General features: G+C 43.5%; 1 protein-coding gene across 3 annotated transcripts in view; it reads left to right on the plus strand.

Moving 5' to 3' along the window:
* The window catches only part of PDS5A (PDS5 cohesin associated factor A), a 4,482,835-nt gene that overhangs the window by 2,971,873 nt on the left and 1,483,774 nt on the right, over positions 1-27,188 (plus strand). For all 3 annotated transcript variants that reach the window (XM_044062931.1, XM_044062930.1, XM_044062932.1), the window contains exons 24-25: positions 14,193-14,316; positions 20,312-20,516. In XM_044062931.1, coding sequence (XP_043918866.1) covers positions 14,193-14,316; positions 20,312-20,516 — 329 coding nt within the window. The remainder of the gene's footprint in view (positions 1-14,192; positions 14,317-20,311; positions 20,517-27,188) is intronic.

Consider the following 27,188-nt stretch of genomic DNA (forward strand, 5'->3'; position numbering starts at 1 on the left):
GTATGACTAGGTATGTTATGGCCCTTCTATTTCAGGTTTTTCAAGTGATTTCTGACCTTCCTGACTGAGGGCAAGGGGAAGGCTTTTGCCCTTTTCCTGTTGGGGTCCACCTCTCAAGTTGCTTGCTGATGTTCTTCGTGTTTCACTGTTGCAGTCATCACATTTGGGTTATCTGCCTGCAGATACCTCTCAGCCGGCCTGAATACCAGAGTCTTCGGATTTCTGGGTCAGATGCTCTCTCTTCTTCCAAGACGTCAGGTCATCAGGGGTATAAAAACATGCAGCCGACGCCATTACATCAGTCTTTCTTGCTGTGCGGTGCCCGAAGCAGAAGCAGTTCACAAGTGCCGGTCGGCAGACTCCTGAAATTTTCATTTTCGAGTTTCAGACCCGAAGTCTCCATAAAAGATAAGTACCCCACTGGGGATCCTTTTTCTTGCTCTAACCGATGTCAGTAAAAATTAACAATTGTCTTACCTGTGGAAAGCAAATACCTCGTAGAGATTTTCATTCTTACTGCATCCCCTGTTTAGGCCCAGACCATGACGTCCTTCGCTGTCGGTTTTGTGCCTTGTTCAATGCCCGAACTATTCATCGGGCTATTTTTGCAGCCAATTACTTTTGTACTCAATCTCTGTACTCCGAAATGGCTTTGTCAAGCCATCCGACTACCGATCTTCCACAAAAAAGTAAGGGTAAAGACAGACAGCATAGATCCAAAACTGCAGATGATGCTTCCATTAAGCTAGTCACCAGTCTGCCGGTACTCAGTGAGGCGCTTTCGCAGCCCCTGATATCCGTTACTTCAGATTCGCAGGCCTCTACTGAGACCCACTCGGAGTCCGGTATGTCGCGAGGTGCTTCTTCGACTGTGGATCCTGCAGATGTCTCTACTTTGGATGGGTCCGGAGCCACTGTGCAGGCTTCAGCTTCTGAGGATGTATTCAGACCTACATACATTCATATTAAACCAACGCCGTTGTTTTCATCCAGGCCAAAAACTCACACTATGCCTAGAAAATTGATGACCAAACCTCAGGCTCAGGCCCATATGCCTCAAAAACAAATGCTTAGAATGGCTGAAGACCTTATTGCCTTAATTAGGGGAAGCCAGCCTTCCCCTTCTAAGAGACCTAGAACTGAATTTCTTTCTGATTCTTCTGATCAGGAGTCTGATATTTCTGCTCTTTCTGATTACCAGGATTTGCCTTTATAATACTTATGAGGATTCTGATGCAGAGGATTCCATTCCCTCTGCTTCCCCTCCAGAATGAAAACTTGCACACTCTTAGGGAGCATTGGATTACTCTGAGTCCAAAAAGAGACTTAGGGAATTCTTACTCCTGCCTCAACACAGGCCTTTAGCTATCCCTCCTGTTCTGGACATTAGATGATGCTTTCTTGGAATCTAGCCTTACCCCAGACACTTTACCTGCAGCTCCCAGAAAACCTGACCGGTACTACAGAGTACCTGACTCTCACAAGTTCCTCTTCAAGAATCCTTCTGCGGATCCAGAGGACATTTCCCAAGGACTAAAAGGAATTAAGGCTACTGCTGCCAAAAATCCTACCCGTTCTGATAGAGATTCTAGAGCCTTAGACAGATGGGGTAAGAAGGTATACACTTCTGCTACTTTGGCCATTATGGCTTTAAATTGCCAGTTTCATATGTTGAGTATCATCAGCATATTATGGGACTACTTAAACAGAAAATTATGTTGATTCCTGACTGTGATGAACACAAATAATTGCAAGATGTAATGCATTCTGCAGAACAAGTTGGTAAACATACTTTGCAATGTGGTTTTGACGCTTTAGAAGCATCTTGCAGGGCTGCTGTCACTGGGTCTGCACTTAGAAGGCATGCTTGGCTTAAGGAACAAAACTTGCGAGATCATGTTAAAACTAAATTACTGGATGCTCCTTTAAACCAAGGCCGCCTTTTTGGCAACAAAGCAGAAGTAGTCCTCAAAAGGATGGAGGAAAAAGCTAAATCTATGCAAACTGTTAAAGATTTCCTACAAGTACAGCCTCCCAGATTCAGTAGGCATTGGCCTACAAAGAACTGGTCCTTTCCAGTCCCTTCCAGGCCTTCTCAGTCTAAACCCAGGAACAGCAGACCACCTAGGCTACAGTCTCAGGCTACACACAGACCTAAGCAGTGGGGAGCTCCCACTTCCAAAGCAGGGAGTAGTAAGCCACCCCCCTATGGAAGAATATCACAATGACTTAACCTTAACCCTTCCAAGCCTGTTCAAGCCCTGCTCAACTAACCTTCTCCCTTAGGAGGACAGCTCGCCCTGCATGCAAAAAAATGGGAACTCATTGTCCTGGACAAATGGGTTTTGAACATAGTTTCCCAAGGATACAGATTCCACTTCCACACACTACCAACCCCAAATGGTTGGCCAGACCTACCCCCAAGTCAATGGGCGGAGGCCCAACAGCAGGTTCTTTCTCTTCTCAGTATCAGGGCTATTCAACCTTTCCTAGCAGAACTAAGGGGACAAGGTTTTTATTCAAGACTTTTTCTGGTACCCAGAAAAGACAGCTCCTGGCCAGCCTGTCCTGGACCTCTCTATTCTCAACACCTTTCTGGTAGTTCCAAAATTCAGAATGCTAACTCTTCAACAGCTTCTTCCTATGCTAGCCAAGGATGCCTGGCTGGCAACCTTACACTTGAAGGAAGCTTGCCTGCACATCCCAATAAGGGAATCTTGCAGGAAGTACCTACGTTTCAGGGCAGGCTCCATGCACTATCAGTTCTCTGCACTTCCCTTTGGCTTATCTACTGCGCCCAGGATATTAAAGTGTCTAGCTCCAGCCATTGCATTTTGCAGGCAGGGAAGTATTCAGATGTAACCATACTTGGCCGATTGATTCAGACAGAACCAGGACTTGTTATTACAACACTTGGCATTCGTAAATAAACTTCTAACCTCACTGGGGTACACCATCAACGAAAAGAAATCTCACCTAGTATCCTGCCAACAGATTGTATTCCTGGGAGCAAAATTGAACACATCTTCCCAGATGGCATTCCTCACTCTGGAGAAACAAGTTTATTTGACAACCTACTTCAAACTATTGGCCACAAAACTCCAGCTGTCTGCAAGGAAAATACTGCAAGCCTTGGGGTTCATGGCCTTTTGCATTCTACTAACTCCATACGCAAGACTGCATATGAGGAAACTCCAATGGTATCTAAAAAAAACCTATGGTGCCAACATTCTCAGGACCTGGAAACAATGATTTCTATCTTTCCTTGTATGAAGACAGAGTTCCTTTGGTGGGCGGAGTCCTGCTACCACAACAAGGGAATCCCATTCACTCTACCTCTTGCTGCCCAAACCCTAACAACAGAACCGTAAGACTATGCATGGGAGGCTCACATGGCAGAGCAGTGCATTCAGATCAAATGGAACTCGAGACAGATGCACCTGCATATCAATCAAACAGAAATGTTAGCTGTATAGAATGCTCTGACAGCCTTCAAAGACTGTATTCTTCCAGGACAACTTTTGGTAAAGACAGACAACACCACAGTTATGTGGTTCATAAACAAGCAGGGGGGGGGGGACCCATTCGTACCCTCTCTGCAGACTAGCCATGGCTCTGTGGAACACAGCCTTGACCTACCAAGTACACCTACAAGCTCACTTCCTGCCAGGCAAAGTAAACTCACTGACAGACGAATTAAGCAGAAATCTCATGGACCCACACGAATAGAAACTGGAACCCAAAATATTCAATCTCTTGAGGAACAAATGGGGGACTCCGAGGTAGACCTGTTTGCCTCTTCTCAGAACTATCAAGTGAACAAATTCTGCACAAGAACTCCCCACAGTCAAGCTTGGAAAGTGGATGCCCTGTCCTTTACCTGGGAAAGCCTCTCGGTTTATGCCTTTTCCCCCTCTGCCTCTCCTCCCAAAGGTTCTACTAAAAATCAAACAGGACAAACCAAGGACAATATTGATTGCACCAGACTGACCACGCCAGCACTGGTACCACCTCTTGAGCAGTATGACACTGCTGCAACCATGGCTCCTGCCTCAGACCCCTTCCCTGCTGTCCCAGCAGGTGGGCCAGATTCTGCACCCTCAGCTTCAAACCCTGAACCTTGCAGCCTGGCTAATTCCTTGAGCTCTCCTCTAGCATCCCTCAGTAAGCTGGTGCTGGATGTCATTCTGGAGGCAAGGAGGCCTAGTACTAGAAAATCCTATGCTGGAAAGTGGAAAAGATACTGTTCCTGGAGCCAGGCTCAGAGGATGTGCACAACAGTGCCCAGCTTACCTCATATTCTACAGTACTTAACAGAAATGCTCCACAAGGGCCTATCCTTCTCGTCAATTAAAATTCATGCCTCTGCCATTTCAGCACATTAAAATACTGAGCCCACCCCTCTTCTCTCACACCTTGCTAAAAGAATTCCTTAGAGGGGCCACAAATTTCAGACCCCCCCCCCCCCCCCCAGGAGAGCTCCCACTCCAGCCTGGGACCTTAACTTTGTGTTGGAAAAGCTCACTCTTCCCTCCTTTGAGCCAGCTGCAACAGCAGAGTTGAAATTCCTTTCTTGGAAAACGGCCTTCCTTCCAGCCATCACTTCAGCAAGAAGAGTGTCTGAATTACAGGCCCTCATGGCAGTGGGAACCCTTCATTATCTTCCATGCGAACAGGGTTTCCCCCAGGACTAATCCTTCCTTTATGCCCAAGGGTGGTGTCTAGTGTGGCCCTAAATCAGTCCATTTATTTGCCTACTTTTTTCCCTAATCCACAAAATAAAGGGGAACAAATACTGCACTCTCCGGACATGCACAGACAACTTAGATTTTATTTGGACAGGACTAAACCTCTCAAAAAATCTGAACAGCTGCTAGTTGGCTTTGCTGCAGGGGCAGAGGGGAAGGTCATTTCAAAGCAAACCATTTCCAAATGGATAGCCCATTGCATTCATTTCTGCTGCAAGCACCATGGAAAACCTACCTCACAGGGGATAAGATCACATTCCACCATGGCTGCATCTACCTCTGCAGCCTTTCTCAGAGGAGTCATTACCAGGGACACCCTAGAAGCTGCTACCTGGAGCTCTGTACATACCTTCACCAAACATTACTATATGCCTATCTTTTCTAAATCTAGAGCTGGATTTGCCTCTGCAGTCTTGCAGGGCTTAATAGCTGGCCCTAATGCTCTTTAACTTCCTCCTCCCTTCTTTAGCTTTGGGAATCGACCCAAATGTGATGACTGCAACAGTGAAACACGAAGAACATAGTACAGTTGTGTACACTTACCATAAATGTAGATGTTAGAGTGTATCCACTGTTGCAGTCCTGGTTACCCTCCCTCCAGCCCCCCTGACTTCTCTTGGCTCTACTTTTCCTTCTTGTTTGGTATATTTATTTTTTTCTGGTGTATTTGCTTTTTGATGGGGTTGTACCATACCATATAATTGCTTCCTATTGTGGGAGCACCTGACATCTGGGGCAAGAAGAACTGATGTAATGGTGTCAGCTGTATGTTTTTATACCCCTGACAACCTGACGTCATGGAAGAAGAGACAGCATCCGATGCAGAAATCTGAAGACTCTGGTATTCAGGCCGGCTGAGGGCTACCTGCAGGCAGATAACCCAAATGTGATGACTGCAACAGTGAATACACTCGAACATCTACGTTTATGGTAAGTGTACACAACTGTACTTTATGCTTCTTCCAGGGCGACTGTATTTGTTTCTCTTATGAGGCATTACTCCTGGCTTGGTTTTCAGGCTTTGCTTGATAACATTAATATCAAATTATTGGCTGCTCCTTTGGATAATAAAAGTCTTGCTGCTGAGCATTTTAAGTTTCTCCATGGTAAAGGCAAAGCCTTGCAGGAGTTGAAACATATTTTTTGTTTCTCCTGTTACAAATTTTTTTACAGGAATTACCCCTCCAAATCTACTTTTGTTCACTGGTAGTCTTGTCTTCCACTCAAAAATAAAAACGTATTCTAGATGTGTGCCTCCTGCTAAGTCTACTCAAAGCCCTACTCCCCTGAAAGTTTCTTTTCAGGATAAGCCGAGTTCCATTTGACAGTTTGCTTTTCCTTTCCCTCGGTTGGGTCCCCTTATCCCTCTGTCTTTCTGTGTCTCTTCCAAATTGGGTTAAGGATCACAATAGACTCTCTGAGTTCTGTCCATTGTCTGTCACAGGTATTTCATGGTTTGGAAATACCTTCCTCCATTTTTGCACATCCCTCCACCTCCACAGGAATGAGTTCCTCTTTTCTTAGAAGTGCTTCATTCTCTTTTGATCCAGAGTCCCAGAAAGGAGGGCACTTGGAGACAAATTCTGGACCTTTCCCAGCTCAACAACTTTGTTGAGATTCCTTCCTTTTGGATGTTGTCTCTTCAGACCTCGTTTCCCATTCTACTTCCCCAAGTCTTTCTGGTCTCTCTTGATCTCAAGGACACCTACTTTCGTATTCCCTTCCATCCCCTTTTCAGGAAATGTTTACGTTTCTCTCTTGCATTTTCAGTTCTCTGCCTTGCACATTGGCCTCTCTACTGTCCCAAGGGTATTCACCAAGTGCCTCACTCCTATCATTGCCTTTTGCAGGATGAGATTGGTTTAGATCTTTCCATATCTGGATGATCTGCTCTTTTAAGCTTCTTCTGGATCTCCTGTTTACTGTTTCCCCATGTCAGAGTCAGGGATTCTCCATAAACTTTCAGAAATCTGCTCTGACTCCTCCTCAAGATCATTTTTTCCTTGATTGTAGGATCGCTATGCTGGCATCTCTTCCTGCCCCCAAGGCCTTGTCTCTTATCACCCTTGTTCAGTTTCTTCTGTCTCTGACTTCAGTCATGGCCAAGAACTTTTTTCAGGGTCCTTAGGTTCATGGCTTCCACCATTTCTCTGCTCCCTCTGGCCAGGTTCCATATGCGAAATCTACAATGGTACCTCAAATCAATGTTGGCTCCAATATTGCCACCCTCTGGACTTCCCAGTCCCTTTCTTATCTCAAGCTTAAGCTTCTGTGATTGATTCATCAACTTTCTCTAAACCCAGGACCTCCTTTCCAGGCTGAAGCCCCAACTCAAGAGCTCTTTACAGATATATCATACAGGGAATGGGGAGCTTCCTTCAGCTCTCTCAAGGCTCAGGGTCTGTGGCCTCTTCATCAGAAGTCAGACCACATCCATATAAATGAGCTGAGGGTTGTGCTTCTAGCTCTTCAACCTTTTTCTTTTTTTCCCCGACTTTCATCCCAGGCCCATCAAACTTTTGACAAACAATACCGCAGTGATTTGGTATGTCAACAAGCAAGGGGGTACAAGGTCTTACCTTCTTTGCAGACTAGCTGTTCAGGTCTGGTATCTAGCTTTCCAGTCTCAAGTGACTCTTCAGGCTGTTTACATTCCTTTTGAGCACTAGTGGCAGACTCTTTCAGCAGGTCCGGCATACAGGCTCACGAATGGATGCTTCACAAAGATGTTTTCTTGGACGTTGCCCTTTGGTGAGGTATTCCTCAGTAGATCTTTTTGCCTCCCCTCTGAACAGACAGCTTCTTCTATTATGTTCCAGAGTTCTAAGTCTTCTGGCTTGGAAAGTGGATGCCCTCTCTTTTCCTTGGAAGGGGATGTTTCTGTACAACTTCCTTCCCCTTCCTCTGTTACCACGAATCTTGCACAGAATAAGCCTGGAATCTCCCCAATTCTTACTAGTGACTCTCTTTTGGCCCAGACAGCATTGGTTCCCCATTCTTTCTCACTTGGCCAGGAGCAATAACCACAAGTTACCCCACCGTGGACCTTCTCTCACAAGACAAAGGGGTCTCTTATCTATCCTTAATTGTCCACGCTTCAGCTGACACTGTGGGTGATAGAGTTTTGATCCCTTTTAGGCACCCCTTTTCTGAACACTTTTTTTGGTTCCTGGAGGAGGCCAGGAAGACCACTACCAGAAAGTCATATTTGTCCAAATGGAGGAGATTTTCTGTCTGGTGCTTCTCTCACCATCAGATTCCCCTATCTATTGAGGTTCCTATGGTTCTCTGTTATTTGTGTGAACTCCTTCATGTTGGTTTGGCATATTCTTCACTTAAAGTTCACTTTTCAGCAGTTTCTACTTTGCCTTTGACTCTTCCTCTGGCCTCCAGCTGTGAGGTAAAACAATTTCTTAAAGGTGTCCTTCATATCAGGCCTCACAGGAAGCCTATTCTACATAACTTAAGCTTCTTTTCAGCCTGCTGCTTTAGTTTCCTTACAGTATTGTACTTGGAAGACTGTCTTTCTTTTGTCTTTTACTTCAGCAGAGAGAGAGTCTGAACTTCAGGCTCTCATGGCTGTTCCTCCTTTCTTAGTTTTCCATAGAGACATGGCGCCTCTTCCTGCTAGCCCTTTTTTATGCTCAAGGTGGTCAGTGAGTTTCATAGTTTCATAGTTTAGTACTAAGCTAACTGCCCTTGCGAGCCATTTTAAGCTTAGCCAATTATCCCTTGTGAGACTCAAACCCTGCACGTTGTGTTTGTAAAGCAAACACCTTAGCCATTAAACCACCCTCCCAACAGTTGTCCCTTAATCAGTCTGTTCATTTGCCTTCCTTTTTTCCTTCCCATGGTTTGCCGATGAGAAGTTACTTCACACCTTGGGTTTGCATATACAGCTCAGATATTATTTTGATAAAGCAAAGGTTACTTTCAAATCTGAGTAGCTTTTTGCTTCCTTTCATCCCAGGTCTTTGAGGCTTGCTGTTTCTAAGCAAACCATCTCTTGTTGGATTTCTAAATCCTTTTCTTTGTTATTCCTTTCATGGTAAGTGTCTTTCCTCATCAGTAAATGCTCACTCTACCACAGCTGTTGCTTCCTCTGGTGCTTGTTTTCAGAGGGATGGATATCGCATCCATCCTTCATGCTGCTGCTTGGTTTTCTGTTCATACCTCCACTAAGCATTATAAGTTGGATGTTATTTCCAGGGCTAGAGCTAGCTTTGTGAGGGCTATCCTGCATGGGTTTCTAGAGGGATCTTCAGTACCATCCTCTTTCCAGGTTTCCTCTTGAGCGTTTGTACCCTCCCTTATGTAAGGAACACTGCAACAGTGATATATAAGGACATAGTATAGTTGTGTAAAATCTTACCTTAACAGTAGATGTTCTTATCTTCACTGTTGCCGTGTTCGCTCCCTCTCTCCTGCCACCTCTGCTGTAGCTTGCTGTTGTCCTCCTGGCTGAAGGGCTCTTTTATGTTTTCTGTTTCTGGATGCACATGCCTTTCCTTGGCCCTTGGGACATTCTGTTCCTCCTTGGGGCTTTTTCAATTCTCAGTGTGTGCATCTGTACATCATCTTTATGCCCTGTGCCTTGCATGGGTAATGTATGTGTGACATACGGTACCTGTAAGTACTAAGGGCTTTGGTATGCTAGCTAGACTTTGGGCTATCCTTGCTAGGAGATCCCTTCTATTATAAATACTGCAGCAGTGAAGAGAAGGACATCTACTCTTATGGTAAGATTTTACACAACTGTACTATCTGTACTGTTATATTCCATCCATTCCTCTGCTACTCTCCCTCCATCTCCCTTATCTTACTGTTTTTATTCTGATGATATTTTGTCATCAGTATATGTCACTCATAACAGATCTGACTGAGTTTGCCTTGAATCTTGAAGTTTAGCCACTATATATTCCTGTTTTCTCCCCCCCCCCCCCCATTGGTTAAGACAGTGATCAGATTGTTTTTAGGACAGGCAAACTTGATCTGAATTAGCTCCTGTGATACAGAGGAATTATGGATAGGGGAGGAGCCTGAACACAGTATCCTATGCTTTGAATTGATTGAAGATGGATCTGGTGTCAGATCCAAGACCCATACATAGAGATATGGATGGAATACACCACCACATATGTATCATTATATTAAGTACATACTTTCATGTTTGTGTATTCATTTTATTTAATTTTAACTGCAACAGTTTAGCTAGGTAGATTCCCCTTTTCAGTTGAGACTCAGGGGAGTGTGGGGTGCAGGTACATTGAGAAACTAAAGGGCTGTAACATATGTAGTGGGAGAAAACACAGAAGGTATCTACAGAGGCATTTCTGGAAGTAGAAGAGCATCTGTAACATCATTATGGCCTGGCCAAAGGAGATATTGCTGATAGTGTTCTTAGTACATCAGTAATAATAGTACGCAACATGGCCTCTCTCAAATATTCCAAAAAAAAAAAAAGAAAAAGCTAATAAGATGCTGTGACTGCTGTGCGAACTGAAAAGTACTGAAATGTGTTTTTTTAAACTGAACTTAGAAGGTGTGTTATGCAAGAAACATTGAATCAAAGTAAAAAGAGTGAGAAGTGTCGATAATGCAATTCATTGTTTTTGTCATTTTGGGCGGCACAGTGCTGCGTTGTCTCCTCACAGCAAGAGGTTCTGTAGTTCGAGTCTCAGCTGGGGTGCCTTCTGTGCGGAGTCTGCATGTCCAACCTGCATTCATGTGCGTTTCTTCTGGGTGCTCCGGTTTCCTCCCACATTCCAAAAACATGTCTGGAGTGTTTCTTCCCGGGCCTCCACTGCAAATGAGCTCTGTCCCAGACAGACTTTTCCAGTAAACAAATGTTAAAGATTTGCAACAAATGCTAGATCCTCATCACATCACTGTTCCTCACTGCAACAACTAAACTGGCTTGAACTTCCACTCTATCTCAACTACCTCCACTTAATTACTGTACATAAAATAGTATGTAACCCAACAGCTTGTCCAGCTCTCTCCTCTATATTAACTCTGTACCATCCAAACAGACACCTTAGATCTGAAAACAAAATTCTGCTTAGAGTCAATAAACCTCAACTTCCAGTTGGCAAAATGCTTTACTCCTTCACTACCTCCAAACTTTGGAATAACCACCCAACCTCAGTAACCTCCATCTCATACCCTGCTCTCCCTCAGACAACACCTCTCTACCTGCTGATTATGCCCATGCCAAAAATAACTCCTCACTACTCCCACTCTCTGGGGCTACAGGTATGCACTCTTAGCAGGTCTGCAACCATACCTATGACTGTTACTACACTGCCTACACAGATTTAAATGCATGTAAATAATTGTATACAATGTTACTGTTTTTTCTGCCTCACAACAGGTAATGTCTATGGCATCTATATGACCAAAAGCACATGTTAATATCATCGATGGACTACCATAAAACTGCAATGGAATTGCTAAAAAACTGTAAATAGTGCTACATTTTTGATATTTGTATTTTTGATATTTGTATTTCTGTAATATTTGGCTTTTATTTGGAGCTTTTCTCCCCAGGCCTCCATTGAAAATGGGCTCACCTAGGCCCAGTGGACTTTCCTGGTAAACAAATGCAATAAATAAATAAATTAATTAATAAATAATAATACTGCAGTGGTGTGGACTGATGTGATGAAGAATGCACGTATCAGAAAGTATATTTATTTTAATTGTTAAAAGGTGTCTTTAAGAAGATGATGTAATATAGTGCGTCTCTCTAAGAAATTATCATTGCAGCCTGATGTGTTTAATCTGAGTCACATAGTTTGATCTCCTGTTGTGGTCTAGCAAATACATGCTGTTGAAGCTGGCAGCACATTAGGTCATCTTGTCATTATTTCAGCCATGTTTTAATGTACCAAATGTTACTGTGACGTCCCTGTGCTGGGCCAATAGTCAAGGAGCTTGAATCCTCACCACTGACACTGGAGAGGGACGTGCACTTGGAACAGAAATTGATGCACGCAGCATTTCCAGATGCAGACCTCTCTGTATCAAGCATAACTTCCCTTAAGTGCACCCAGGGGCCACACTCAGTCCAGAAGCTGATTCCTCTCTGTCTGTCCAGAACCCAATAAGACTCCCCACTGGTACAGCCCAGAGTTGAGTCCTTAGCTGGCTTTGTGTCCTTGCTTCAAACAACTGACACACACACACACACTTGAGATTTGATTTGCGCATGCACACAAACACGCACACACCTTGGAAAGGCTGGCACAGATTCACCTGCTGTGCCCCCTTCTGCCCCGACTATAAGGAAGTTATCACTGCCAGCTACTTTAAAGGAGAACCACACCCACAGTCTCAAAAACATGTTTATTTCATCATGGTTTGGTGTTTCTTGCATTTTAACACCACTCTGGGACTATTTACAGCTTTTTAAATATTTTATATGTATTTTCTGAGTCTGACCACATGGGGTCTGGCATCTTGAAGTAATTCTGATTGTTTAGTCTGCCTCTAGGTGTCCCACAATGCAGTGCTTGTCTGTAAAAGATTACACATAGCAGGTCTCTTTGTTCCTAAAGTTCCTGTCACTGCACTGATTTTACATGCATACACTGCTGCCTTTCAGTCAGTTTTAAGTAACATTTCACTCTGTACAGTGACTACTTAAAACATAAACAGTGCAAATGCCACAGAAGAGACTTTCAAAGTGCTTTTTACTGCTGCTTTTTTGGAATAGTTAAATTAGAGTCTTTTGTGAATCCTGAATTGTACTACTTTGACTCATTTACTGTCTTCTTCACACCTAACTTCTGTAACTGTCAAAGTGCAAGGTAATTTGGGCTGTTACCTGCTGTGATTGACAGCTCACAGCAGGAGACTTGACTCATGTACTGTTTCTTTGTTCTAGCTTTTACTTTTTGTATGGGTAGGGGAAGGACCAGGGGAGCTGTGACATGGGTGGGTTTTTAGGACGGTCGTGGTGATGTCTGTTTGGGGAGGGAACTGGCCAGAAAACTACCTGTTTTCATTGGCCTTGATGACATTAGTGAAATGGAGACTGCAGCAAGCTTTCCCAGGGCAGGATAAAAGTTGTTTTGGAAAGTGAAGCCACCACAGTACAGTAAAGTACTGTTCTATTGGATTGTTGTTTAGTCATAGCAGGAACAGTAAATTGGGAGAAAAAAGACAGAGAAGTTGAGAATTTAATAATAGAATCCCATTGTTTTTAAGGCTCTTACAAGGGTACTCTGTTATACTGAGTGAAATTACTATTAATGCAAATGGTAATGTTGACCAAACAGCAAAGCTTTCAGGAGTGGCCACAATTATCACCAAATAAATATGTGCAAATACTGTCAGAGATTAAATATTTTCTAAAAAGGACCAGCCACAATCAGAAGTTTAAATATATTTAATAATAAGTAATAAAAGAACAAAAAATACTAAATCTATATTTACAGTAAACACCAGAGTTTCAGCCACAAGAAGTATTAAAAAATAACAGATGAAAAATTTCACACTGTCATAGAAAAACAGTTTTAGCTAGTCTCACTATCTCTTCCTGGTTGACTAATATAATTACTGTTCCTACATACTAAATAGAGCAAGGCAGGATGGGTGAGTGGTCCTTGTTGTCAGATCCAAGACAGAGCACAGAATGCTGCTGAGACTTCAGTCTTCCCTAATATTAAAACAGTATTTCTGTACAGAATGACATCACATACACCTGGTCATCTGACTCCCTGTTTCCTACACTATCACCATCACTAGAAGCTACTAGGGTTTAGCACCTACATGCTACAATACACACAGATAGAACTTTGCTCAGATATGGTGCAGCTGCTTGAAGTCATAAAACCATTTCAGTCTTCCTACAGGAGTTTTCAGCTATTCTCTAGCCCAGACATTGTGTCTCTGGCTCCATTCAAAACAGTGGGATAACATCTTTGTAGCTTAACCCATAAAGTAATTTAATATCAATAATACTTTGTAGAGATAGGTGGATTAAGATTAATCTCTTCACTTCCAGTATATGCTGTTACATTGCATACATTTAATTCAGTTACAGTAATGCATGTACATTTTTTTCCTTCCAGCAGGGTACACTGTTGATGCATTTTAATACAAGCAAACCTTACAAATACATTTTCAACACAAGCATCTGTATAGATCAGTTTGATATACAAATTACATGTAATTACAAAATTCTAGCTAGTTGTGCTGGCATATGTTACAAATCCATTGCCCTGTTTCTCCTGGCATGGCTGGCAGTGCCACTTTTTGTCACGGTTACTAATAGAAAACCATGTCTGTTGGTAGTGTGCATGTCATATATAATATACCCAATTACAAAAAATTCCATTTGTTTCTGCAGTATATAAATGAACTTCAACACTGTGCAGTCATAAATGCCATTAAATTGTTCAGATTTTTTTCTGACAGTTGTGTTTTTATGGTTAACAGCAAATCTGATACTTCTCGTCTGAGGCTGGCTGCAGGGTGTGCCATAATGAAACTTGCTCAAGAACCGTGTTACCATGAAATCATCACTTCAGAACAATTCCAGCTGTGTGCATTAGTTATCAATGTAAGTCATTTATGCAATTTATACATTTGTAGTTTTATATGGTATTTATCTAGTACTGAACGGGTTACTGTGCAGCAAGATAAAAGCTTTTTTGTCCATAGTCTTTTTATAGTTATTTTATATCTGATCTATTATTGTGTACTAATCTAATTTGCTCAGTTTTGCACTTTTTAATGTATTCCCTAATATTTTGAGGTGCACAGATTTAGATGTCTTCTTATGTCAGATGTGTTTTAGAGCACTGTTCTAATGTCACATTACTACAAAGACAGTTAATTGGCTTTGGCTCTTCTGTCCTGGTATTTGTCCTTTTCTTCATATTATGCATTTGGTTTCTGCATAATGTCGCCACTTTCTATATTTAGTAGCAGTTTTTGATATAAGTTAAGATATCAGATGTTCTTTGTGTTTCACTGTTGCAGTCATCACATTTGGGTTATCCTTGCCAGGATAGCCCTCGGCTGGCCCAAATACCAGAGGCTTAGTATTTCTGTGACGGTTGCTGTTGCTTCAGGACTGATGTCAGGTTGTCAGTAGTATAAAGTAAGGCAGCCGATGCCATTACATCCGTCTTTCTTGCCATGGAGCCTGAAGCAGAAGCAGTTCGCACGAGTGCCGGTAGGCTGCTACCTGAGTTTCATCTTCCGAATTTAAGCTGATGTCTTCTAAAGCTAAGTACCCCATTGGGGATCCTTTTTTCTTGCACTAATCGATGTCAGAAAAGGTTAACAATTGTCCCACCTGTGGAAAGCAAGTACCACACCAAGACTTTCATTCTTACTGCGTCACTTGCTTAGTCCCAGACCATGATGTCCCCCCCACTGTCGCTTTTGCACTTTATTCATTGCCAGAACTATATGTTGTCGGGCCATCTGACAGCAGATCTTCTGAAAAAAAACGTAAAGATAAAGACAGAAACAGACCGCACAGGTCTAAACCTTCCAATGACGTTTCTGCTAAGCTAGTCGTCAGTTCTACGATCCTCAGTGAGGCGCTTTCGCAGCCCCTGATGCCTGCTTCTGTGGATTCGCAGGCCGCTACCGAGACCCTTTTGGAGTCCGGTATGATTGCTTATTGCCCCAGACTGGCCACACCAGCACTGGTACCCACTGCTGCACAGCCTGTCACCCCTGCCACCATTGCATCTACGTCAGATCCCAACACTCTTGACCCAGAAGACTAGAGAACTCATATATCCCCAATTGCAGACCCTCAACCTGGCTTCTCCTCAAGCTACCAGCCTAAGCAAACAAGTCCTAGATGTTATACGTGAGGCCAGATGCCCCAGCACTAGAAAAACCTATGCTGACAAGTGGAAAAGGTTTTGCACCTGATCCAGGCTAAGGGAGCTGAAACAGCACAGCCCTCCCTACCTCTCATCCTGGATTACCTAGCAGATCTACTGCACAGAGGTCTGTCCTTCTCTTCCATTAAAATTCATGCCTCTGCCATCTCTGCTCATTACAGCACAGAGTCACCTCTCTTCTCACACCCTCTCATCAAACAGTTCCTAAGAGGGGCTAACAATTTAAGGCCACCCAGAAGACCCTCCTACCCCAGCTTGGGACCTTTACTTTGTGTTGGAAAAGCTCACCCTACCCCCCTTTGAACCTGCAGCTTCAGCAGAGTTAAAATTCCTCTCTTGGAAAACAGCCTTGCTTCTGGCCATCACTTCAGCTAGAAGAGTTTCAGAGCTACAAGCACTCATGGCTGTAGAGCCCTTCATCATTTTCCATGCTGACATGTCTCCCTCAGGACTAACCCATCCTTCATGTCTAAACTGGTGTCCAGTGTGGCTCTCAACCAGTCCATTCATTTGCCCACCTTTTTCCCTAACCCACAAAACAAGGGTGAAGGGATTCTGCACTCTCTAGAAGTGCACAGACAGCTCAGATTATCTGGATAAGACTAAATCTTTTAGAAAAACTGACCAATTGCTAGTCAGCTTCGCAGCAGGGCCAGAGGGCAAGACCACATCCAAACAAACAGTCTCCAAATGGATAGCACACTGCATTAATTTCTGCTATAAACAGCACGGGAAGCTGCCCCAAAACGGGGTCAGGACACATTCCACCAGGGCAACCTCTACCTCTGCAGCTTTTCTCAGAGGGGTCCCCACCAGGGACATCCTGGAGGCTGCCACCTGGACCTCTGTTCACACTTTCACCAAACATTACCACCTGCCTGTCTTCTCCAAATCCAGGGCAGGGTTTGCCCCTGCAGTCTTGCAGGGTATCCTAGCCAGCCCATAGTTTCCTTGACTGCCTCCACCCTTTTCCTCAGCTTTGGGAATCAACCTAAATGTGGTGACTGCAACAGTGAAACACGAAGAGCATAGTACAGTTGTGTACACTTCCCTCCCTCCATCCCCCTCTTCTTTATTCTCTCTCCTTACAAGGGACTTTTTCGTATTTACTTTCTACTGGTTGAGTTCTTCCACCAGAAACTGGCTCCCACTTGGGGGCTCCTGACAGGGCAAGGAAAACTGATGTAATGGCATCTGCTGTCTTACTTTATACTACTGACGACCTGACGTCAGTCCTGAAGCGATAGCAACTGACGCAGAAATACTAATCCTCTGGTATTCGGGCCGGCCGAGGGCTACCCTGGCAGGGATATCCCAAATATGATGACTGCAACAGTGAATACACTCGAACATCTACATTTATGGTAAGTGTACATAACTGTACTTTTTCATGTGTCCTGCCATCTGCATTTGAATGATATGAAAACCAAATAATATGCTGTACCCAAAATCTGGATTCTCATTTCTTTTTATGACTTTTGGCAGTATTGTGTCTCCTCTTCAACATTTGATTGAAAGTCACTGTTATTTTGGAAAAAAAATCTTAAGCCTTCTTTCTTATCTTTAGCAAGTCATTGCAAGTACTGCTGATGAGCACTCATTATATGAGTGATATAACAGTACTGGGAGGTCAAAAAATGTATTCATGTTCACAGAAGGCGCAGCTGGATAGTGAGATATTTAGCACGTAATCGGAATGCATTTTCAGGCATTATCATAATTAATGGCCATGTACTGTGTTAAGCCATTTTTTCTTTTTCCTTGTCAGTCTTATGTGATTTTCTGAACTCATTATTTATATTTGTTTTGATGATGATGTTGTTCAGCTAGGGTTGTACCCCATTTTAAGTATAATAAAAAGAGATTAGCAAATAGTTAAACTACATGGGTTAACAGAGTGCATAGAACAGTTCTAATGAAGTAATAGTCATTTGCTCAAATTCAGTAAACACTGTTAGTTCTTGTGGAATGTGAACTCCATAAGCAGGGGTATGTTACATACTTGTAATATAAATAGAATAAAACTATTTCAGTTTTGTTTAGAAGCAGTAGTAAAGAAATGTGTTTTGCTGGGACTCTTATGAATCATACTTGTATTAGTGTTAGCTGGTATCCTATTATGAATGGAAGTGTTTGTTTATGTTTATTTATTTATTGCTTTTGCTTACTGAAACATCTGAGGCTGGGCAGAAATACCCCTTTACAATGGAGGCCCAGTGAAAAAATCTACAAAAAAGCACAAAGATTGTACACATTTAGAGGGACTTCAAAGATAGCTGCACACTGATCAACAGGTTAATGGTTTAGCTCTCCCATTGTAAAACAGAATCAGAGGTAAAAAGAGTCACTACAATTGCCAGTTTGGATAAAATTCAGTCACTAGCTAGTAATTACACTTGCTGAATGTACAAGAAAGACATTTTGAGAACCTGAGAGAAAACAGGAAAAGGAGAATTGAAATGTCTGGCTGGGAAGAATCCTACAACTGTTCAGCAAAATACAGGTCAAGTTTCAGCTTTGGTACAGGTAATGACTTTTGGTAATTTTGGAGGGAAAAAATAAATTGGATGCACTCAGAGGAGTTTAAAATAAACGAAACATGGAAGGAATATATCAACTCAAATAAAAGTGGGAAATTAGAAGAAACTTTAGCTATTCTGGTGAACTGATAAAACTGCAAAAATTGGAGGTTTAAATGAAAGAAAAAGTTGGCTGAGTATGAGGCTTACCAAGAAAAAAACTGTTTAAAAAAAAAGGTCAAAATACTGAGCTTGCCGAGAGAATCTGAGATTTATTGCTGTACCAGAGAAAGTGAAAAGAACAGACTGTATTTATTGTATTAAAATACAAATAAGTAAGTGGACTTATGTTCCACAGCAGGATTAGTTAATTGAAAGGGCACATCAGATTTATACTCTCAACCTGGCTATGAGAAAGCAGCCAAGACCTACATTACTAAAGATGCAGTCATACCAGCAAAAAAGTTAAATCCTAACAAAATTGTGGCAGAAAGGAAAATTAGTAAAACTAGAGTCCACATGGTTTAATACTTATATATTATATTCATGCTGCTGTATCCACCTGTCTTCAGAATATTTTTCCCTGGAGAATCATATACTTTTTCTGAAACAGAACAGGCTAAGGAGGAGGAAATTAAGTTTATCCCACAAACAGAAGGGGATTCTGCTTTTCATTCTTCTCCAGCAAAGCCCATAGAGGGACTTCACCACCGAAACCCCATTGTTCTGAAGGAAATTGCTTAGGAGACAGAAAAAAGGACAGAAGCTGACTAGAAGAATCAGGAGTACCTTGGTCTTGATCGGGAAGAAGACCAGCTGTACCATAATTAGTGAATAAATGAGAGCTTCTTTCTGTGGTTAAGGCTCATTCTACTAGGGGCTGTGGCTTCTTCTGGTGCTTTTTTCAAGGGTTTTAGTACTAATTCTATCCTTTAGGGAAGTACCTGCTCTTCGATGCATACCTTTACCAAGCATTACAAGTTGGATGTCATATCCAGGACTAGAGCTGGCTTTGAAAGGGCTCTTCTTCATGGGTTGCTTGAAGACTCTGTTGGCCCTTCCTCCTTCCTTTCTATTTCCTGAGCTTTTGCACGCTCCCTCATGTTAAGAATAGATATGGAAGGACATAGTACATTTGTGTAAAATCTTACCATAACAGTAGATGTCATTCTCTTCACTGTTGCAGTATTCGTCCTTCTCCCTCTAGTCTTTTGTCCCTCTGGATGTGTATACTCTCTGGTATTTCTAGGGCTGGGTTTCTCCGGGGGGCTCTTAGTTTGAGGATGATACGTCCAGATGTCACCTTTATGCCCCATGCCTTATGCGGGGAACATATGTGTGACTTATGGCATGTCCGTAACAAGCTAAAGACTTTGTCCAGACATCGGGCCACCCTTGGGAAGAGATCCTTCATTTTAATAATACTGCAACAGTGAAGAGAAGGACATCTACTTTTATGGTAAGATTTTACACAACTGTACTATCCTGTGAGATGCAACTTTCCAGTTTGTCACTTTTACCTGGGTGGCATCACAGAGACTGACCTAGTTGTTTATTTTGCATACTGAAGCAAGAGTGGGAGTTCATGCAGTAATTTAGACTGTTGACTTTCTGAATTCAAAGCTTTGTGTTTGGTTTTGAAATCTGGATGTGTGAGCATTATGTGAGGCTGCATTATTTTAAGTTAATTGGTAGCTTTGGGCCTAGCTTCTCCAAGCTGGTCAGTACAGAGTATTGTCTTGCAGAAATTATAGTAAAGTACTGCTCCTCCAGGGTGGTCCATAACCCAACAAAGTAGGTTTTGAGGACAAGGATGAGCAACTTTTGCTGATAGGATGAATCCCTCTTGCGGCTGTACTGTTGTTTTTTGCCTACAGTATTTCATCTTATGCCTGAAGTTGATATACATGATATATTTTTACCTGTGCATTTGCAGAGTTTTATTTTCATTGTATTTAGTTCTTGATATTTTATGATGTCCTCAACTGAAGACATTAAAACTAATGTGAAACTTTCAAATCAGTATAGAAATACTGTAACACAAAATTGGAAATAATTTTCTCTTTTGCAGACACAAAACAGTGGAGGAGATTGTCTTTTAATGGTTTGTTATGCTTTTAAAGTTGCCTTCTGTGATTTCCTTTTTGATACTCTTGTTTTACTCCTGCAGGATGAGTGCTACCAGGTGAGACAGATTTTTGCCCAGAAGCTGCATAAAGCACTTGTGAAGATACAACTTCCACTGGAATACATGGCAATCTTTGCCCTATGTGCTAAAGACCCCGTGAAAGAGAGGAGAGCGCATGCTAGGCAGTGCCTTTTGAAGAATATTGGTGTACGAAGGGAATATATTAAACAGAATCCTGTCCCTGATGGTCAGTACTTTTCAACTGTAATTTTAAAATTACAGAATGCTATTTGGACCTGTTTTGTAATAAAAAAAATGTTTTTCTTCTGTGTACTTTACTGTCAGGCCCATTCCTGGACAAGTCACTTCACATGTTGGTGTTTTAGTAAATGCTCTTCATATTGATCACTGTTGTAAGCAGCCTAAGCTGTATGGGTTATGTCCTGCAAAGGATATAACAACCAGCCAACGTTCAAAGCTTCATAGGATCATAGGAAGTTCATAGGCTAATGGCCCTAGGCTGCCTTACAAACCTAGCCAAGTTCTACCCTTATTTCCACGATCAGCAGTATTGCCCCTGTCCTAGAGGGACACAGGTGGAGCCCCTAGGGTGAATTTGTTGTCACCAATCCAGTCGCCCAGATTGCATTTGAAGAGGGCCAATGAGGTGTTCTGTTTGGCATGAAGTGGGACTATGTTTCAAAGGTGTGGTAGCCACTGGGGGACAAATCTTTCCCTCTAGTAGGTTCTGTTAATGTCACATATCAGGTTAAGGTCTTTAGAGCGAGTAACCTTTGTGTCATTTGACTTACGGATATGCAGCATTGCCAGTAAAGCAGGGTCATAGATTGCCTTGCATGCAAGGCAGAGGTTGCCTCTGAGTAGTCTTTATGAAACAGTATAAAGTGGCAGTGATTTTAAATAATCCACATAGGACATATGCTGAAGACCTGGAATTTTCCTTTTGGGGGACCTTTGTGGTCTCTCCATTTGCTGCAGGTGCTTGGAAAGGCACATAACAAAAGGGCCATTTTACTCAATTATTGGCCTGATGAGGGAAGTGTGTAGGGAGGTTTTAACTTCTTTTTTTTTCTGGATGATATGCCCATACTTACGAGATGAGCAATATAGAATGCCCGTCTTACCACTGTGGGGATATGGTAGTCAAAGGTAAGGTTGCTGTCAACCTGTGTGCTCAGGTCTCTCAGCACTAAGTGCATACTTAAGGTGTTGCTATTTATGTGGTAGTTAGCAGGAACATTGCCCTTACTGAAAGGAGTGATACATTTTTTTGCATTGAGTTTAAAGCCATGACTTGGGCACCAACCATTTGTTTGTGTAAGACCCTGTAGTAGGATGTTGACATCATTTGGAGATTTTATGACCACTCCCAGTTTGCAGTCATCAGCAAACTTTGTAGTCATCAGCAAACTTTGTAGAGCCACAGACCTTTAGTTTTTGCTTGTACTTTGGAGAAATAGATTCCAAACAGTAGAGGTCCCAGGACTGATCCATGTGGAACACCACTGGATGTTCTTCGGGTTTCACTGTTGCAATCTTCACATTTGGGTTATACCTGCCAGGGTAGCCCTCGGCCAGCCCGAATACCAGAGGTTTAGTATTTCTGCATCGGTTGCTGTTGCTTCAGGACTGACGTCAGTAGTATAAAGTAAGACTGCTGACTCCATTACATCAGTCTTTTTTGTCGAGGAGCCTGAAGCAGAAGCAGTTCACACGAGTGCAGGTCGGCTGCTACCTGAGTTTCATTTTCCAAATTAAAGCTGAAGTCTTCCAAAGCTAAGTACCCTGCTGGGGATCCTTTTTTTCTTGCTCTAACCAATGTCAAAAAAAGTTAATAGTTATCTCGCCTGTGGAAAGCAAATACCATGCCGATGCTTTCATTCTTACTGCGTCACTTGCTTACTCCTAGACCAAGACATCCCTCGCTGTCACTTTTGTGCTTTGTTGAACGTCAGAACTATATGTCGTTGGGCCCTTATTGCAGCTAGATATTTTCGCTTACAGTCCTCGAATTCCGATATGGATTTGGTAAGCCATCCAACAGCACATCTTCCGAAAAAACTAAAGGATAAACACAGAGACCACACAAGTCCAAACCTACCAACGATGCTTCCATTAAGCTAGTTGTCAGTTCTCCGGTCCTCAGTGAGGCGCTTTCGCAACCCCTGATGCCCACTTCTGTGGATTCACAGGCTGCTACCGAGACCCTTTCGGAGTCTGGTATGCCGCAAAACTCTTCTTCGACTAAGGATGCTGCGGTTGTCTCTCCCTTGGATGGGTTTGGAGCCGCTGAGCAGGCACTGGCTTCCAAGGAAGTACTTCGCACTACAGATTCTCGACACAGTCTGATGACTTCTTTCGCGTCTACCATTCTTTCGAAAACTACCGAGTTTCTAAGGCCCAGGGTATGAACCACACCCAAGAAACAGACGACCCAATCTCAGACACCTGCTTCCTTTCCTCAGTCTCAAATGCTTAAAATGGCGGAACAACTTATAATGCTGATCAGGGGAAGCCAAGCTACCCCTTCCAAAAGGAAAAGAGATCTGTCCCCAGTAGTTTTATCTGAAAAGGAGTCTGATGACTCTGATGTATCTGAATATGAAGAAATGCAACCCCTCTCTGCTTATGAAGATTCTGATGCAGAGGAATCCATTCCTTCAGCCTCCTTACCTGAGGACTTTTCCTTTGAGGAAATCCTTCATACTTTAAGTGAGCATTTCCAGTGGGAATGTCAGGACTACCCTCAGTCTAAAAAGAGACTCAGAGAATTTTTAGATCTTCCACAGCACAGACCCCTGGCCATTCCTCCTGTCCTGGATGTTGTGGATGATGTTTTCATGGAATCTAGTTTGACTCCTGACACCCTCCCTCCTGCACCCAGAAAACCTGACAGGTATTAGAGTCCCTCACTCTCACAAATTTCTTTTCAAAAATCCTCCTGCTGACCCTCAGGTTTTTTCTCAAGGGTCTAAAGGAATTTAAGCAACTTCTGCTAAGAATCCCACCCCCTCAGATAGGGATTCCCGAGCACTAGACAGATGGGGTAAAAAAAAAAAGTATACACCTCTGCTACTCTTGCTATCAGAGCACTAACTTGTCAGTTCCATATGCTAAAATTTCAGCAACATACCATGGAACTCCTCAAACAAAAATATCTTCCTTTCCTGCTTGCGCACAAAATGGAGTTACAGGAGTTAATGCATTCTGCAAGTCGGGTAACTAAGCACACCTTACACTGTGGTTTTGACACCCTAGAAGCTTCTTACAGGGCAGCAGTCACCGGTTTTGATCTTAGAAGGTATGCTTGGCTTAAGGTACAGCACTTGCTCAGACCATGTCAAATCTAAATTATTGGATGCACCCTTGCACAAAGACAACTTATTTGGCACCAAGGCAGAGGAGGTCTTAAAAACGATGGAAGAAAAAGCTAAATCTATGCAGACAGTTAAGGATTTCCTACAGGTCCAGCCACCCAGGTTCAGCAGGCATTGCCTCTCCAAGCACTGGTCCTTTCCTGCCCCATCCAGGTAAGTTCAGCCCAGACCCCGGGGAAGCAGACCCACCCCCCCAGACAGCAGCCAGAGGGAATGCAGAGATCAAAACATTGGAGTTCCTCCACTTCATAACCAGGGAGTGCAAAGCCACTCCCTCATGGTAAGAACTCACAATGGCTCTCCTCCTCCACCCCCTCCCTCTGCCCACCTGCACTTGCGCCTAAGATGAAAGCTTTCCTCCCACGCAAGCACATGGGCCACCATTACCAATGACTATTGGGCCCTCAACATAGTGTCCCAGGGATACAAATTTTCTTTCCACACTCTGCCAACCCCAAAAGGGTTCCCAGATATTCCTCCAAACCAGTGGGCAGAGGCGAAAAAGCAAGTCTTTTCCCTGCTCTCTATGAGGGCAATAGAGCACGTTCATGCAGAACAGATAGGCCAAGGTTTCTACTCCAGACTTTTCCTGCTACCCAGAAAAGAGGGCACCTGGCGCCCCATCCTCGATCTATCCATTCTAAACACCTTCCTAGTGATACCAAAATTCAAAATGCTCACCCTCTAGCAACTGCTACCTATGCTCTCCAAGAATGCTTGGATAGCCACCCTAGACCTAAAAGAGGCCTACCTCCACATCCCAGTCAGGGAATCACGCAGGAAATATCTACGTTTCAGTGCAGGATCTCTGCACTTTCAGTTCTCTGTGCTTCCCTTTAACTTATCTACCGCTCCCAGAGTTTTTACAAAATGTCTGGCACCCGCCATTGCTTTTTGCAGACAAAGAAATATTCAAATTTACCCATACTTAGACTGCCTAATTCAGGCAGACAGGAAATGCTGCTCAAGCACCTGGCATTTGTAAAGGCCCTACTGACCTCCCTAGGGTACACTACCAATGAAAAGAAATCCAAACTAGTACCCACCCAAAAGATTATATTCATGGGAGCAAGCCTGGACACAGCATCCAAGATGGCATTCCTTACACCAGAAAATCAAACTTACCAGACAGCCTACTTATCTCAGTTAGCCACCAGACCCCAGTTATTCGCAAGGAAAATCCTGCAAGCTCTGGGGTTTATGGCATCTTGCATTCTACTCATTCCATATGCCAGACTGCATATGAGGAAACTTCAGTGGTACCTAAAAAGCCTTTGGTGTCAACACACTCAAGACCTGGAAACTCTTGTACCAATGATACCTTGCCTAAGGAAAGATTTTCTTTGATGGGCAGCAGCATGCTACCACAACAAGGGACTACCCTTCTCACCACCCCACGCCGCCCAGACCCTCGCCACAGACGCATCAGACTATGCCTGGGATGCTCACCTGGATGGCAGGTGCATACAGGGCCAATGGAGCCCACATCAAATACATCTGCACATCAACCAAAAAGAGATCTTAGCTGTCCAACATGCATTGACAGCTTTCAGGCCTGTTATCTCCCCTGGGGCTCTACTGATCAAAGCAGGCAACACCACTGTGATGTGGTATATCAACAAGCAGGGAGGGACTCGCTCCTACACTCTATGCAGGCTTGCTATGACCCTTTGGCACGCAGTCTCAGCCATGCAACTACACCTGTTGACACAATTCCTGCCAGGCTCTCTAAACTCTATGGCAGACAACTTAAGCAGAAATCTTCTAGGCCCACACAAATGGCAGCTAGACAAAAGAACCTTCACCCTAATAACTCAGAAATGGGGTACCCCGAAGGTCGACCTCTTTGCTTCCCACTCCAACCATCAGCTCAGCAAGTTCTGCACCAGGAGCCTCACTGTAGGGCCTGGAAAGTGGATACCCTATCCTTCCAGTGGGACAACCTGTTGGTCTATGCATTTTCCCCACTACCTCTCATTACCGGGGTACTGGTCAAGATAAGGGAGAAAAAAAACAAGGACAATTCTAATTGCTCCAGACTGGCCTTGCCAACACTGGTACCCACTGCTGCACAGCCTGTCCCCTCTGCCACCATGACATCTCCCTCAGATCCCAACCCTCTTGACAGAGGGAAGGAGAATTCATGCATCCCTAATTGCAGATCCTCAGTTTGGCCGCCTGGCTTCTTCCCTGACCACTGAACAAGCTACCAATCTCAGTAAACAGGTTCTAGATGTTATACATGAGGCCAGACTCCCTAAAACTAGAAAGTCTTATGCTGACAAATGGAAAAGGTTCTGCACCTGGATCCAGGATAAGGGAGCCGATATGGCACAGCCCTCCCTACCTCTCATCCTGGATTACCTAGCTGACCTGCTACACAGTAGGCTCTCCTTTTCCTCCATTAAAATTCATGCCTCTGCTATCCCTGCTCATTTCAACACTGAGCAACCACTTTTCTCACACCGTCTCATCAAACAGTTCCTGAGAGGGGCTTGCAACTTGAGGCCACCCAGAAGAGTACCTACCCCAGCTTTGGTCCTAAACTTTGTATTGGAAAAGCTCACCCTGCCCCCCCCCCCTTTGAACCAGCAGCTTTAGCAGAGTTAATGTTTCTCTCCTGGAAGACAGCCTTGCTTCTGGTCATCACTTCAGCCAAAGAGTATCCTAGCTACAAGCACTCATGGCTGTGGAGCCCTTCATCATCTTCCATGCTGACAGGGTGTCCCTAAGGACTAACCCCTCCTTCATGCCAAAAGTGGTGTCCAGTGTGGCTCTCAACCAATCCATTCATTTGCCCACTTTTTTCCCTAACCCGCAAAACAAGGGGGAAAGGGTACTGCACTCTCTAGATGTGCAGACAACTAAGATTTTATATAAACAAGACTAAATCATTCAGAAAGACTGATCAATTGTTAGTCAGCTTTGCTGCAGGAGCAGAGGGCAAAGCCATATCCAGACAAACCATTTCCAAATGGATAGCACACTGCATCAATTTCTGCTACAAGCAATATGGGAAAACCTCCCCCCTAAGGGGGTCAGGACTCTACCAGAGCAGCCTCCATCTCTGCAGCTTTCCTCAGAGGAGTCCCCACCAGGGAAATCCTGGAGGCTGCAACATGGACATCTGTTCACACCTTCAGGCATTACCACTTGCCTATCTTCTCCAAATTTACAGTAGGCTTTGCCATTGCAGTCTTGCAGGGCATCCTAGCCAGCTCCTAGTCTTCTTGACTGCCTCCACTCTTTTCTTCAGCTTTGGGAATGACTGCAACAGTGAAACACGAAGAACATAGTACAGTTGTGTACACTCAGCATAAATGTAGATGTTCGAGTGTATTCACTGTTGCAGTCCTGGTTTCCTTCCCTCCATCCCCCTTTTTTTCTCTCTCTTTCTACTTACAAGGAATTTTTTTTGGTATTTACTTTCTACTGGTGGGGTTCTTCCACCATATCCTGGCTCCCACTTGGGGGCTCCTGACACGGCAAGAAAAAGTGATGTAATGGCGTCTGCTCCCTTA

The sequence above is a fragment of the Protopterus annectens genome, chromosome 2.part1 (assembly GCF_019279795.1).
Source record: "Protopterus annectens isolate FY-2018-M chromosome 2.part1, PAN1.0, whole genome shotgun sequence".
In the NCBI taxonomy this organism is placed as follows: Eukaryota; Metazoa; Chordata; order Ceratodontiformes; family Protopteridae; genus Protopterus; species Protopterus annectens.